The sequence below is a fragment of the Patagioenas fasciata genome, chromosome 19 (genome assembly GCF_037038585.1).
Source record: "Patagioenas fasciata isolate bPatFas1 chromosome 19, bPatFas1.hap1, whole genome shotgun sequence".
Lineage (NCBI taxonomy): Eukaryota > Metazoa > Chordata > Aves > Columbiformes > Columbidae > Patagioenas > Patagioenas fasciata.
The window spans coordinates 8,628,860-8,645,188 of NC_092538.1; the positions used below are offsets into that span (position 1 = coordinate 8,628,860).

General features: G+C 46.6%; 2 protein-coding genes across 2 annotated transcripts; one reads left to right on the forward strand and one right to left on the reverse strand.

Annotated features, from left to right (window-relative positions):
* Positions 1–2,861: 2,861 nt before the first annotated feature.
* On the forward strand, positions 2,862–9,788 carry SERPINF1 (serpin family F member 1). Its single transcript, XM_065853197.2, has 8 exons — positions 2,862–2,981; positions 5,446–5,531; positions 5,918–6,119; positions 6,205–6,360; positions 7,139–7,342; positions 8,022–8,164; positions 8,794–9,004; positions 9,385–9,788. Exons 2-8 carry the CDS (start codon positions 5,454–5,456, stop codon positions 9,642–9,644), a joined length of 1,254 nt encoding a protein of 417 aa, XP_065709269.1. The 5' UTR covers positions 2,862–2,981; positions 5,446–5,453; the 3' UTR covers positions 9,645–9,788.
* A 401-nt stretch (positions 9,789–10,189) lies between these two features.
* SMYD4 (SET and MYND domain containing 4) lies at positions 10,190–16,302 on the reverse strand. The gene is made up of 10 exons (XM_065853069.2): positions 16,138–16,302; positions 15,913–16,060; positions 15,726–15,815; positions 14,013–15,165; positions 13,524–13,706; positions 13,056–13,222; positions 12,261–12,393; positions 11,702–11,818; positions 11,230–11,353; positions 10,190–10,509 (listed from the first exon to the last, which is right to left on the reverse strand). Exons 1-10 carry the CDS (start codon positions 16,266–16,268, stop codon positions 10,359–10,361), a joined length of 2,397 nt encoding a protein of 798 aa, XP_065709141.1. The 5' UTR covers positions 16,269–16,302; the 3' UTR covers positions 10,190–10,358.
* Positions 16,303–16,329: the final 27 nt, after the last annotated feature.

Sequence of the window (16,329 nt, forward strand, 5' to 3'; positions counted from 1 at the left end):
GTCTAACTCACCCATAGCCTGCCACACTGCAGCTATTTCTGTACAAAACGACACCCATCCATAGTAGATTCTGCTTCTGAACCCCCTCAGCTTGTGAGTAAAAGGATGGTGCTCTGTTTCTTGTGAAACTGCAGTTACAGAGCACAAGGGCCACCCTTCTGGCAGTGTTTTCCTCAGTCGGGAAGTCTGCCTTCCCTCAGAGGAAGGAGCAGAATGCTGCTGGGAGCCTCCGTCCCTGAATAGTCTGCACCATCTGCTGGAATAAGAGAAGGACTGACTCACTAACCACGAATTTCAGGGACGCAGGAGCCTTTGGGGAATAAAAAGTCCTGGCTCAAACCTGCAATTACACTTTTCTTGCAGTCCAAAAGGGGAAGAACGGCTAAAGATAATGCCTACCCCTCTAACCAATGCAATGACACGTATCCTTCAAAAAGAGGCTGTAATTACAGGGCCGTGTAATTTTAACAAGTAAACCCACAAGAATCCAGCCCTACTATGAGGGCACAGCTCTAGGCCACAGGAACATTTTAGCTTATTTATTTGTATAGATTCATTCCTAACATTCACAAATACCATCCCATGCCCTAGGTAAGTCTCATTTTGTCTACTGTAACCTCAGCGCCGACCACCCTGAATTCCACCCTGTTGCATTGTAACTGGTGCATAATTTGAAGCCCAAGTCTGCCTTTCCATGCCTCTGCCCTCCAGCTCCCCCTCTTCTGTAAAGTTTTTTGCCCTCATTCTCAGTTTCCTGAACAGCTTGGTTCTTATTTCCTATTTTCCATCTTTCTGCCATCCTTCCTGCTCCAAGCTATTCTTGTCAAACTATTAATTTCATCTTATTTGACAGCACAGCAGCCCTCCATGACTCTGCTTTACTCAACAAATTATCAGTTACACCAACCTTAAGACTCTTCTTCACTCCACCGACTCTCCAGAACAGGCAGTTTGTAAAATCCAAAGTAATATTAACGTCTCTGCTGAGGAATTTCCACTTTGCATTGCTAAGTTTTCCTTTTGACTGAGCTCTATTCTGAAAAGACATGACAAACACGGGGTATCTGCTCTATCGCTCATCTGCACCACTGGCTGAGAATATCAAATAAGTCTCAATATCTTTAACATTAGATGTATTTTTTTTCCTTACTAGACCAAATTCATGTGAACACGATCAGCACTTCCACAGCAGAGGAGAACACTGTTCAGACAGTGTATTGCCTGTTCTCTTGAACCCAAAACAGAACAACAATAAAATGTTTGTATTGATTTAACAAAACTGATTTAAGCCCTTGCATCTAGCTGGATGAGTATAACGCACCTTTTCAGGGATGCCCTTAACCTACAGGAATAAAGTTTGCTCTGGTCTACAATAACATTCTGTACAACTGACCCTCTGATTCCAGTGGTTTAAAACCAAACCTGTATTCAAGCAGATGAGTTTTCGTTTGAAGACACAGATGAGATGTAAAAATTCTTCAGTGGCCCTTCCATAAAGGGCAGTTTAATACCACAAATAAGGTATCAAAAAGAGATGAAAACCACCAGAAGACATCTCCGCAGCCAACACCCCCATTCTTGGGCAGACGATGGAAGACTAACAAGTACAAACATCTCTCTGCAATGACGTCTCAGAGCAAGCTGAGAAGCAGTTGAGCTGTTTCTCTCCTTGTCAGAAAGGGTCACCTTTGAAGCGCTGACTAATCACTGGGCAGACAACCTGATTTGCTTTTCTGGCTTATAAAAACAGCAGCTAATGCTTCTCCAAACCCACCCCTTCCTCTTGGACTGGATGAGCGCCGTGCCAGCACCCATGAGTAACCCCCCAGCACTTGTTAGATGGGCAGCCCAAGATGTCCCAGCGCAAGCCTGCCCTGGGAGCACTGGCATTACTGGTTCCAATTGACTTCCAGCATTTCCAAGCAGACAAACAGTTGCCCTGGACCAGGCTGGATACGTGACCAGTTAGCCCAGTATCCTGGCTCTCCCAGTAGCCAGTAACAAATGACTGGGGCAAATAAAAAAGCCAAGAATGACGAGGGGCAAGAAAAACCAACTGTTGTCTGGTTGTATCGCCCAGCTGCTGAGTCTGACGTTACATATGACCATTGTCAGTCTTCAAGGGACTTGTCCTCCACTAATTTGGTTTGGGTGGTTTGGTTTTTTTCACCCAAAATCTATTTATCTTTCATCTTTGCAATATCTAGTTACAATGAGTTTTAGAATTTAATCCTTATGAAAAATATGCTCTCTTGATTTAAATGTGCACTGATGGGTGCTCCCACAGAGTTTTCTATTACAAAAAATAACAGAACCCCTCTGCCCCTTTCCCTTCTACACATTATTTATTATTCTGTAAACTCCCATAACATTCTGCTAATTCATCTTTTTTACCAGAGTGCTTGCCTTGTTCGTCTCTTCAGCCAAAAAACTTTAAGACAGTTACGTTAATAACTTCTTGTTAACTATCACTGGATAGAACCACTTCCCAATGTCTTCCCCTCAACTGCTTTAAACAGCAACAGAATCCTGCACCCACTTTACAAGCCTGTCCATTGAATCTTGGACATAAATCCATATATTTGTTAAACACTGCTGCATTAACCATAGCCCTGAGATGGAAAAATCCTTTATGCGACACATGGCAAAACTGCAGGGATAAAAGACCTAGCCCAAACAGGGCAGAGATAATTTTGCCTCTCTGACCCATGCTTTACCCACTCGGCTGCCCTTCTCCTGCGGAGCGGGTTTGTTTTGGAAGGCACGGTGAAAAAAGTGCAATTCAGAGGGAGGGTGACAGCAGCAGAAAATAGGAGCAGAGCACTTTAAGATGAACCCTGGGAAGCTGTAACCTGAAGCCTGCCGAAGGCTGGGCTGGGGGAAGCTGCAAAAAAAAGCAGATGTGGCTGCAGCAAAGCCCCAGTGTCCCCGAGTCGCAGCCACCAGGAGCCTGCGGGGACAGCGGCCAACGGGAGCCTGAGGTAAGGGGCAGCAAGCCCAGCTGGGGCGCTGGGACATCTTGGAGAACCTGGGAAATGGGAAGAACGGTTCTTCTGCAGGGGTTAAAGGGTGGGATTCAAATAACCGATCTCACCAAGGGCCGGGGGCATCCTAGGGCATCTCTTGGCCTCCGGGGCTGGACTGTGCTGCGGAAGCGAGGTGGTTTTCTGCCCTTCTAGCATCTGTGTTGCAGCTGGGGACGTGCTTTTTCTTTGCGACGGTAACAATTTTGGCAAGGTAAATCCTCCAGAGCTAGTGGCTGCGAGATGCTTCGGAAGGAGTTAATGCTGTGGGGTGGAGCAATCACAGCAGCCTGAACTCGTGGGGGATGTTTCATAGCACCCCTGAAATCAGAAGCAGAGCTTTTAAGTTTATAAATGATGTGAGACTTGTCCCACTACAGATTTAAAGCAAAATATTTCCTTTGCACCTGCAGGACTCCATAAAGACACAACTCCCAGACACAAAGTTGCTTTGCAGCTCATTTCTCAAAGTTTTCTTCCTGTACCTTCCCGACTGTAACATCACATCCCATGTGCTGTTGCTCCTTCTCTTCTCTTTAAAGGTAGCCAGAGATTTCAATATCATGCCTGAAACCATCCCACCTCTGCTTGAACCAAATTCTTTTCTCTGCATTTTTGGCTGTGTGCTAAGAGACATGCAAATAGAATCCAGATGTTCAGGCCAATCCAAACACAAAAAGCTTTGTCTTTCTAAAATGGAAATTGCTTTTTGGCAAAGTCTGAGAAATATGAAGCTGGTGACAGTACTGGCAAAAACAATACAAATCTGCAAAACCCATCTCCGCTCTCATGCTCCCAGGAGCAAAGTGTAGTTGGAAGTAGAGGTTGTGTTGAGATTATCATTCTTTTTTCAGAGAAAAGGTTATGCTCCATGGAAAACCTTCATCTCTAAACTAGACTGGGCCAAACCTCTTCTGCTCAGCATGCAAGAGTATTGCTTGGTGCAGGCATCTTCACAAAGCCCTCGCTAGGGCGCGTTTAACTTCGACTTAGGAGGGCTTGTCATCTCTCCTTCAGCACGGTGCCCATTCGTTGTAAAACTCTGCAATGATATGAGCAATCCCGACATCATATCCACCAAACGCACTGGTTTGTTCCAGGATAGCAAATCCTCACAATACACATCATCTGCACCAGAATATTTCAGCTATTGGGAGCTAGGAGAGCAGTGGGTCATAGGATGCAAGTGCACAGGGAAAAGAAGGTACCACTTCTGTGTTACACTCTCTAAACATAGATGAAAACTTAAAACCTCTGCTCTGACACCTTTCCCTCCAAGGCAGAACTACTTCCAGAAGAAAAGGGTTTTGGTAGGGAAGGGAAACAGTGAACTCCCTTTCACTAAAGTAAAACCTCTGCCTGAACAACTGGGTCCTGAACTGGGACTGTTGTAGCCACGTGGCTTTAAGTTGTATTTCTACCAGCAGGCATGTTTTCTTTATAGCTGAAGTTAATCCGAAACACATGTTCTTTCTCCTACTTCACTGGATGCCTGAATCACAGGGGTTAGTTAAATACAACCCTCTTCCCTTAATTCCTGGGGATCTATATAAACATTGCTTCAGACCAGCCTCAGTGGCGTCCGTTCTCGAGGGCACGACACTGGTGCAGTAGCTCTGGTTTACCCGCAGTGAAACCCGGGGTTACATGCTGCCCTTTGGACCAGACAGATCTGTTTGGAAGGGCCACAGATGCCAATATTGGAGCAATTAAAAGAGGATTCCACACAAGGAAAAGCTTTGGGGAGTTTGGTACTTTTATCCCACCTCCATTAAAAATGTTGAATAAGCCAAGTTCTGTCTTTCTCTAAATCTGGCTTAGCAGTAGGTATTTACTCCCAGCTCCTTTCCTTACTGTCTTTTTAGAAAGCTCTTCTACTTTGACTTTATTGAACTGCAAATAAGAAGCATAAGATGCATATAGGCTGTGCAGCCTTCCAGGTACACACAGACACAAGCAACATGACAAACTACTGCCTGAGGCAGGTGACTCACACAGCAGAGCAGCAACCAGTCAGTGTTGTCTTCTGCCCCATTCAGTATGGATTTCTTACCTTTTATAAATGAAGTATTGAATTTCATGAAGTCTAAAACTCAGAAGATGTGATTTAGTGCTTTTCTGGACCTTGGCACTCAGTAACTGCCAGCATCAGTGTGGTTTGGGCCACACACATCTGCTTTTGTGCTCAGGCACGCCCAGATGTGCGCTTGCCCAGTTTTAAAGTCATTGAGGCCAGCCTGGCTGAGTACTTCAAACTGGAGAAGAAAACCCGGCTAAGATCAGACGTGCGTTTCACAACTGGGAAGGACAAGCAGCAGCACATGTCACTGCGGCTCCTGTCACAACCAAGTGCAGCAGATAGTAGTGGTGGAGTTGTACTTGCTCAGTGACTCAAACTGTCTGTCATTTTCTTACTCTGTAGGTTCAGGGATGCGGATTCCCGTGGTTCTCCTATTCCTGGGTCTCTTGACTGTCCCAAGCAGATCCCAGAACTCGGCCAGTGAGCAGGTGAGTAGGAGAAAACACACAGAGAGCGAGAGAGACACACTTGGGGCAGGTAATTTGAATTTAGAGAATCTTACAGAAGGATTAAGTACTACCATCCTAAATTACTAGGATTTTATTTAGCAACATAATGAGACTAACTCCTGCTTTACCTAGATAAAACCACAGTAGTTACATCAGGGGATGACCGTGAGGCAGAAATAGCGGATTCCGATCTGAGCGTTGCCTTTGGATGTACTGGGACACTTTGAAGTAACTGTTCCTACACTCTCTATCAGTAAGATTAAGCCAGTATTCCTGTAGATGGTTTTGCCTTTGAAATGTTTATCACAACAGTACCTGCCCTTGCAAACTGCAAGTCAAACCAAAGCGCTCCCTGTACCCGTTAGAACTCTGCCACCGCTGATGGAGCCAACGCCGGCGAGGTCGAAGAGGAAGATCCATTCTATAAGAGCCCTGTAAACAAGCTGGCAGCTGCAGTCTCCAACTTTGGCTATGACCTGTACCGTCAGCAATCCAGCCGGACAGCCACCGCCAACGTGCTGCTGTCGCCGTTCAGCCTGGCTACTGCACTTTCTGGGCTCTCGCTCGGTGAGTTCTTGCCCCATTTATTTCCTCAAGCGCTGTTTGGCTTGACAAACGCTTTCCCTCATTCCAGTGTCCTTTTTGTTGGCAGGGGCTGGAGAACGGACAGAAGATGTGATTTCTCGTGCTCTCTTCTATGATCTGCTTGACAAAGCTGAGGTCCACAACACTTACAAGGACCTACTGACCAGCGTGGCTGGACCAGAGAAGAGCATGAAAAGTGCCTCCCGTATCATCTTGGAGAAAAGTAAAAGTCCTTCTTCCCCTCTTATCAAATTTTACCTAATTAGCAGCAGGTAGAACACACTGACTAGCACCACATTAACAGCGTTGGCTCTGACATACTGTTGGGTCAGGATACAAACAGTGGAATGCTGTTGCTGCTCCAGAAAATGCCTGGAAAGTTTGTGTGCACACAAATAAAAGACCAGACTATGCACACAAAGACACTGGTGGCACAACAGCCAACACACCAAAGACCTAAAAGAAACTTGCTGATAATTTTACCTTCACTCCAGGTTTTCTGGCAGGTGTTGCTAACTTTCAGGAACCACAAATCACATTTTCTGTTTGTGATAGCATTCAGGCACATTCCTTTGTTTAATTCCTTGCAGAACTATTTGAAATGTTTGCTTTCAGCATGCAATAAGCATCTGCTGAGGAAGCTAAGAGCTATCTTTTGGAACCTGCTGGTTCCAAGAATCCACTAGGTTGAGTAAGCTGTACTCATAAAGCGAGCTGGAGAAAAAAGAAAGACTGATGAAGGAATAGCTGTGTCCGAGCCGTCTGTTCTTATCTCCTTTCTTTTCAGAAAGGGGTTATCCCATAATCCAGCATGGGTGGCTATAGGATTTGGATCAGTTTCCTCCATGTGCCTTCAGTAATTCTTCAAAGCAGAATTCTGCACACACACAGCGACAGATGTTTTACCAGAGAACTGCTGCTGGGATTTGGATTGCAATCTGCTGCCTTGAGATTGTTTTGATAAGGGAGCTAGCTGCAATATCAATGTTTTTCTTCCCCAGGACTGAGGGTGAAGCCTGGTTTTCACAGCCAACTAGAGAAGTCCTACAAGATGCGTCTGAGGGCACTCAGTGGCAATACCCAGTTAGACCTCCAAGAGGTCAACAGCTGGGTCCGACAGCAGACAAAGGGCAGGATTATGCGGTTTATGAAGGACATGCCCACAGATGTCAGTATTCTCCTTGCTGGGGCTGCTTACTTCAAGGGTAAGAATGTTTGGTACTTGCTTACAGAGGTGGTCTATTAAACACGTGTTAAAAGAGATGCAAAGGAGCGCCCTGGGGAAGCTGAATCTTGACCTGTTTGCAGTAGGAGAACAGAAAAGAAAGTTCAAGCTCACAAAACTCCATGGCAAGAGACACAATATTAACAGTTAGGGAAGGCACAGCTTAAAGAGTGTACTGAGCATTTTTACCATGTACAGGGAATGGAAGGTGCCATGGTTTAATGACATCTAGGAGACAGTAGAGAGCTGTTCTAGAACATCCTGTAACCCAGTGTCCTGGAGAATTATTGCTTAGAGACAAGGAGCAAAATAAAGGGTGGGGAGAGCAGCAATTTATATGCATTGACACAATTGTTACCCTGTAAAATAGTTTTGTAATTACATAAGTAGACATCAGCTTCCCAATAGCTACTCCACCCATACACTGGCTTGATTTATTTCCCATTTAGCAAATTCTAGGCTGAAAAGGAGGGGCCGAAGAGTGGCAGTAGATCAGTATCTCCAATCAGTCTATTTCCATCTCTATCATCATTCAGTTATGCCTCAACTCTTAAAGCACAAATACAGTATAGATAAAGTGCAAGATGACTCAGCCACAGACACAAGCCTGGTTTCATATGCTATTATTCCAGAAAATCCTCCATTTTTTTAAAACATAGGTACATGGAAAACCAAGTTTGACACCAAGAAGACTGCCCTGAACGACTTCCATCTGGATGAGGACAGAACTGTCAAGGTGTCCATGATGTCAGACCCCAAAGCCATACTGCGATATGGTTTTGACTCAGAACTCAACTGCAAGGTCAGAAAGCAAATATTGTGCAAGGTCTCCTAAACCTACAGAGGAACAGGCTCAGCTACACTTACCTGTTAACCCATTCCAGAAAACAGCCTCGCTCCTCCCATCAGGCTAGTTTTGCAATCCCTATTTTGAAAGGCAGCATGTTGATTCTTAAACAATTCTACATTGGTTATGTGACAAGCAGTCCAGAGTTTAAATAACGCACAGGTTATTTAAACTCCTACGAGCCTGTATTGCTTGACCTAAAGCTGGGCAAGAAGAGCAGGGCACACTCCTCAAAACTTTTCCATCTCTTCCTCTTTCAACAAATCTTTCACTATAGCAGGAGCTCAAAGCTGTTCCAGCTGAGAAGCCCCCAAAGCAATACTGCAGTTCATTACAGGATTCAGTGGGGGAGAGAGAGCACTTGCTGTGTGAAAGCAGAAAGAGTTCAGGATGGGTTGATGAAAGCCTGGGCGCCAGAGGGGCCTGGGAGCATCATGTCTGACAAAAGCAAAGAGGGAAGAGGACCAAATGTTAACTGGGAAGTCTGAACAGGCAGTCAAGGTTCAGGCCTGTGCCTGGTACGGGATGGGTAAAACTGTTTATTATTGTTGTGACCATTTTCTTGTTTATAACTGGCCTTCCAGATTGCCCAGCTGCCACTGACAGAGGGGATCAGTGCAATGTTCTTCCTGCCTACAAAGGTGACCCAGAATATGACTCTGATTGAGGAAAGCCTTACTTCTGAGTTTGTCCATGATGTAGACAAGGAGCTGAAGACAGTCCATGCTGTGCTAAGCTTGCCCAAACTGAAGCTGAACTACGAAGAGGCACTTGGCACCACACTAAAGGAGACAAGTATGTACATCACGCACCCTCTACAGCCTGCCAGGGCTCAAAGCAGGCAGCAAATTGCTTCCTGCTCTCAATAATACGAAGCTGGTGGATTATCAGTTAGGTCCTGCTGTCAGTTCAGTCTGTAAGATATTTCACCAGCAACTAAATCACCTTGGTCTGGGACTCCTCAACTTTTTATCACATCTTTCCACCAAGCTCAGCATTTCTGAAATTGAGAGGGAGAAGCTCAGTACAAACAGATGTGAGCTGCTTCTCGCTGTTACCCCCAATAAGCTCTGCCAGAGCAGCTATGTGCCCTCCTGGATCACAGCATTAGCAGTACTGCTCCCGCTCCTGCAATCTATGCTTTCAGCTAATGCAATTTTCTTTCTTTCCTCCAGGGCTCCAATCACTGTTCGCATCACCTGATTTTACCAAGATTTCTGCCAAACCCATCAAGCTGTCTCATGTGCAACACAAGGCAGTTCTGGAGCTCAGTGAAGATGGGGAAAGAACCACACCAAATCCTGGGGTGAATGCTGCTCGTCTGACCTTCCCCATAGAATATCACGTGGACAGACCTTTCCTTCTTGTACTGCGAGATGATACCACTGGAACCCTCCTTTTCATTGGCAAGATCCTGGATCCCAGGAGTGTTTAGATCCCTTCACAATAATCTGCAATGGTAGGGCCCAAACAGAGAGGGTGGTACTGGGAGGGATACTGGCTCCCTGCTCTGCTGCACAAAGACACAACTCGCAAACCTTATGCCTTCATGCTGCAATAAAAGAGCTTTTGCTATTAATCTCAGCAAGCCCCAGTATTCTCCCTTGAAAGACTGTCTGCCTACGTCATATGCCTCCACACTCCCATTTTCCCCAGATAAGCCACAATGCAGTTCTGTCTCCTATAGGGTGTATACCACATTTTTCCCTATCCTATCTTCCAACGTGATGCCAGCTGTTTATACTGAGTCTCTCATCACTGCCAGGTCTGCCATTTACATTTCATGCTGGCAAGAAGAAAAGTGCTTCACAGCATTAGAAATAAAAGGCAGTGTGGTCTGGGTTACTGCATGTTCATAACCATCACACATGGGAGATTCACGTGCATACACAACCATATGTCAAATATTTGCTCCAAACCCACATGCAGAAATTATACAACAGCATCTATTCCCACCACGCCACACCACACACAGACCCCTCATGTTAGAATTGGTCATTTTATTTACAACAGTCTCACTAAAGAGCATTGCAGATTTCATTCAAGTTGTTGTTACACATGATTTTCCAGCTTGTACTACATGGCTACCTTACCACATGAAACTTAGCTTTGATGAAAGATCACATGGCTGCTTCCTTTGACAGGGAAATTAAGTCCTCTGAAGGATGCTTCTGGGAAGCTCTGACAGACAGGTCTTCATCTCTTGTAGTTCCTGGATCTGAGGACTCTGAGGACCGCAGTGGACTGACAGAATCTCCTCTGCTCTTTGAATTGTGCTCAGAGCTTCAGAAACTGCAAATCTGAAATAGGAAGAGAATAAGAACAGAGTATACAAAATACTTAATTAAGCTCCCTGACTTACACAACCTGTAACCCAACAAAAACCTAAGCCTATTCACGGGTACAGATCCTCCCCTCTACTGCCTTTCAGCACCAGGCAAATAGCATGAAATTCAGCTAAAATGGGAGGATATGGGAAAAAAGGAAAGGAGGTGGGCAAAAACTTGAAAAAAAAAAAAAAAGATTTGAATCTTTGGGTACAGGTACCCACTACTGCCTCACTGCAGCTCCTCCTAAAATTAATTCAGTTAAAGGGAGGTGTTGCAAGAAGATTTTCAGCAGTCAGGGGATTTGCTTGCCAAAGGAGGGCCAAAACAGAGCAAGAGGATTTTATTTCCTCCTTTGAAAAGATGCCAGCAACATTATACAACTGAGGTATAAACACCAAGGGTGACTAGTTGTCAAAATAAAACAATAGGATAGGGAATTAATGGAGCCAGGGAGAAGAATAGATGGGCACAAAGCAGAAAAAATGAGTCCAAAGAGAGTAATAAGGTGTAAGTGAAACCAAATGAGGTTAATGAACTTGCACTTGAGCAACGGCCAACTCCTGTACCTGTGCCAGACTGCCCAGGGTCCTGTGAGACACCCTGCAAGGTGCCATGGACCCCCTGTCCCGTTATCGTGTCAGGCACATGGGAGTGGTGCAGGGAAGGGACAGAAAATGAAAACAAATTTACCCATTGAAGAGAATTTGTGCCAGCTTGAAGAGTTCATGACCAATTTCTATGCTTGACGGCCCGTGATGCATTTCCACAATCTCAATACTCCTCTCCAGGTGTCTGGCTGCTTCCTGCCACTTCCCTGATGGAAAAAACAAAACAAAACAAAAATTGAGTCATGAATAAATACCTTCTAGAGCTAATGCCACCTGAAGAATCTGATGGCTTCATACAAAATGTGATGAACTATGTCCACAGCATTCTTGGGAGGCTGCTGACTTCAGAACCAGGACAGGGGATCTAGAACATGAGATCACATTATTGTTCACTGGCTGCTGGGAATGCAGTTTTGGCTAAAGTAGCCTTTCTGAGAGCCCCGCTGTGAAAACTAGAGAAATGGAGCAGGAGAAAAGTGGTAGGGCTAGTCAGAGAAAAGGCTGGTGTTAAGTTCAAACTTCAGAAAACTCAAGATAATAAGATAATGTCATACCAAGAGTAGCGTAGACCTGTGCCAGATGATCCTCCAACTCTCCCATCAGCAAATGCTCTGGAGACAAGAAGCATTCAGCATCCACCTGACATTTCAGGAGCATTTTGATAGCCTGATCTATAACAAAACAGGGTATAATATTCATACTACTGGTCAGTCTCCAGCCTTCTATGATTGAAGAAGTAAAATCAGTCCAATCTCATCTTTGCATCTTACACAGCTAAGATTTGGATTTGCATGGGATTCAACATTGACTTTATCTGCAACCCTGCTTATTGTAACACAGCATTGGCCTAACTCACTCCAGGAACGCAAGGCCTGGGAACGCGTAACTCCAATGTTACCCTGAGTTCTTGTAGTTACTATGGAACAGCGTGTGACTTAGATTAACACCCGGATCAGGGGTATAAAAAATGTAAAGCCCAAGTCCCCAGGGACACCAGGCTGAGCGCCAGGAGACCCCAACTGCATAAGCAACAGTGCCATCTCATGGCTAGAGCTGCGGCTCCCCATGTGTACCCATTAGCTGCTGACCTTATAGCAGAAAGCTGAGCCTTACCAGCCTTCCTGTCTCTTAGCAGTTCTAACGCTCTCTTGATTCGCTGCTGAAGGTCCTGTAAACGGCATGACAGGCTCTCTCTGCTGACTGAGATTGCACAAGCTTCATTTGAACAACAAAGCATGTCTTCCCCCTGTGGAAATCATCTCTGTGATCATTCCTGCTCAGGTTCAGCTCAAAGTTTAATTTCCATCTCCATTATCTCTGTATTGTGTTACAGAGATACTAAATTGTTTCTCAGTTGCATTCATTAAACAAAGTGACTTGCCTGTAAATTACCATTAACTTATTCAATTTTAAGAGAAACTTCCAGGAATAGCTATAGATAAGACCAAAGCAGGGTCATTTGGTACACAACAAATGTTCATCCAAAATACAGACTATGTTGATTTCTCCCCATCTAACCCACAGTAAGTGCTGCTTTCATTTACATTTTGTGAACTGCAAGGTGTGATTCTCTACACACAGCCCCTGCATGTACACTGTCTGTTCTAGACTCCAGGTCTCTGTTTTCTTTCCTAAATATCACCCTTTCCCTAGTCCATGGCCCTGATAATTTCCAGTTCCTTCATCAAGGTCAAAATGAGTAAAAGGATTTTAACTTGCTATTAAAGACTTTATTTTCCCTATAATGCTGGAGGACTGACCTACAAGAACGCTGCTAAGAACAGTGAGATACCCTCTCGACTCTACAAGGGCTTTTAGCTCCTGAGCAGAGACCACAGTTCCCTAACTCATGAGTATCCCAGAGACCCAAACATTACACATCCCAGTAAGCTGTACAATTGTAACTACCTGCATGGGAGCCCGGCAGCCAGGACAGCAGAATGTGTTTCTCAAAGACACCACACTCTTGACATCAGATTCTAACTCATCACGGCATGCCCGACAGCGACAGTCAAAGAAATACTGACTGAGCAGCTGTTGTCTCTCAGCAACCCTCATTCGACATCGGTGAGGCCCTGCAAAAGGATGGTAAGGGTAGAAATCTCTGAACTGGTACAGTTGTTAACATCAGACTAAATCTATCTTTGTTATAACTAAAACTAGATCATCTTCTGGAGGAGATATAACTGGAGACTGAAAATGTAACAGTGGGCTCAGGCGATAAAATCTTGCATTGATATCTTTGATCAAAGCTGAATACATAAACTAATACTCTAGCAACATTATATCAGGAATGATGATATTGATAGCAATCAGTTAGTATGCCAAGTACAGGTGAAAAGTGTCTGTGCCTTGAGACAAAGAGTTAATACTTACCATAGCAATGGAAAATCTCTTGGCCGCTAGGGATCGGCTGCGATGCCCTGACAGTGGCAGTTGTCCCACTAAATGACACGCTGGTATTGGGGCAGCACGAATGGTTCAGGAGGCTGAGGACAGGGAAGAAGGCTGTCGCCAGGCGCACAGGCTTCTTATTTACAACAGCACCATCTCCAGACTCTAAAGACAGAGGAAAAACAAGGAGGCTGAGAATAAATGCTCAGTAATCCACGCAGCTTATGCAACAAGCATTGTGACCAATTGCAGGCAGCAGTAGAAAGGTCTCTGATATATTGCTGCAATAAATAATAGCTAAATACCCTCTACATGTGCACCAAAGAACAGGCCAGCATGGATCAAGCCATTAAATTTTAAGCAAGTCATTCCCATCTGCAATGGGAGCTTTTTACAACTGATAATTCAATCTCTTCACACAAGCTAGATGAGCAAGGACAACAGAGAAGGGCTTAGAAGTTTTTAAGTTACCTGACTCCTGCATTACAGTGATCGCTTGTGCATTACATTGCAGCTGCAACACGTGCCTCAGCATTGCTTCTGCCATCGTCTTCATCTCTGGAGACAATTCACCCGATGTTTTTTCACAGGTCTTTGGTTTGGACCGCCTCTCTGATGATTCCTGATTCAAAACAGCAGCCTCTAGGCCAGCTTCTTGCAGTTGTTGGCATATAGCGACTACACTCAGCATGCAAAGGAACTTATGCTCAGGGCTATGCTTCTCAGTGTGTGGCAAAAGGCTGAACACAGCTTGGTAAGAACTCTGGTATTGACCACTGTCATTACAGCCAGGGATACCTCTGGTTCCAGCTCTTGTTTCTGCTGCCTCGCTGAGATCTTTGCACCTTGCCTCAGGGTCCTGAAGGTCCCTGTCACCATTGTGGGACCATTCCACCAGCCTGCTAACCTCTGCAAAGCCTGCCAGCAAAACAGTCCTCAAGGCCACGTGGCAGAAGACCCCTAAAGTGAGAAGCAGCGCTCCCAGGGAGCATTCTGTCCTGTGGTACTGCTCCCACGCCACGTCTGCACAGCTCTGGCTGCAGTACTTTGCGTAACTGCATCCCTGGCAAGGCACTGAGGCCAAGAGCTGCCTCAGACAACGGTGGCAATAAAGATCTGCATTAGTGACTCGAGTATCCCACGCCGTTTCAGCGCTGTCCTGCAGAAGAAGGCCGTCCCCTGGGCAGAGCACGCTCACAAAGGCCTCCTCTTCCAACAGGCTCTGTCCTGGCAGGATATCCTGGGAGGCCACCAAGTGACGTCCTCTCTCCGTATCAAAATTCAACCTCAAGGATGAAGATGCGCCTGAAATACTGTCATTCTCTTCCCAAAACTCTGACTTTCTTTGAATGTCACCACGTGTCTCTCGTGCAGGCTCTGGGCACCTCTCTTTCTCCTGTATTTTAATCTTCAGTTGGCTTAACTTTTTTAGCAGTGTCTGGTGAGCGGGACCAGTCATGATCCCAGCCACAGCAATTTTATTCTCCACCACACTGAGGGCATCTGCCACATCCTGCAACCTCCCCAAACACAGCAGACATTCCGCTTTCCGCAGCAAGACCTTGGGCAGCAGCCTATCCGGATAGCCATGACTTTCAGCCCTGGCGATATCTTCCAAACAAACCTACAAACAAAGACAACGCCGTGTTAGGAAAACTGTGAGATGCGTGCTTTTTTATTCCATCTAAGATTCAGAACATTTTAATAAGACTGTTACTTAGCAAAGTCCACGTGCATAGAATCATTTTGGTTGGAAGAGACCCCCAGGATCACAGAGTCCAAGCATAACCCAACTCTAGCACTAAACCATGACCCTAAGAACCTCATCTGCACATCTTTTAAACCCCTCCAGGGATGGTGACTCCACCACTGCCCTGGGCAGCCTGTTCCAATGCCCTTTTTGGGAAGATGTTTTCCTAATATCCAATCTAAACCTCCCCTGGCACAACTGTTAGCCAACCTGTTGGCCAAATAAAGCCTTCTGATGTACAACAAGAAGGAAAGTAGGCGCCCTTTCAGAAAGTTTAGGTTGTGATGGATGCTTTAAGCAAACACTCTGCAGTAACACCTCATTTGGCGTCTGGGCTCCTCCTCACCCCAATCCCCGCCCCGGGAGTCCTCAGGCCACCCTCGGGGTGTGCAGGAGCTCGGGGGGGGGGTTCCCGCTACCCCATCCGCGCTTACCTCAAAGTGCCCGAGGTGGAAAAGAGCGGCCGACCGGTTGGCGAAGCACACGGACACCTCGGGGCTGCCCGGGAGCTCGTGGGATGCCGCCTGCGGAGACCGGAGAGCGGCTTCTTTAGGAGGGGACCCACCACCGAGACCCCTTCCCCGGGGATCCCCTCAGGGGGGGCGCCCCCGCCCCACATACCTGCGAGTAGAGCCTGGCGGCGGCCGCGTAACGGCGGCGGCCGAACGATCGGTTTCCCTCCTCGCGGTAGAAACGCGCGGCCGCTGGCTCCTTGCCCGCGCGCGCCCGGCGGCACAACCGCCGCAGAGCCGGCGCCTCCGCCTCGGGCCTGCGGGACACGGGGTCAGCTCCGCGCACCGCCCCGCTCCAGCCCGCCCTCCCTCTCTCTCTCTCCCCGCCGCTCACCGGAGGAGGCCACAGCCCAGGCGCAGCGTGTCGTGCAGCGACGCCGCCGCCAGCCGCTCCCGCAGCGCCGGTTCAAGCGCGGCCCAGCGCCGGGCAGCGCACAGCCGCCACTCCTCCACCGGCAGCTCCATCACCAGTACTCCAATGGCGGCACCCAGCAGCGCTGGCCCGGGAGCGCTTCCGCCGTACGGC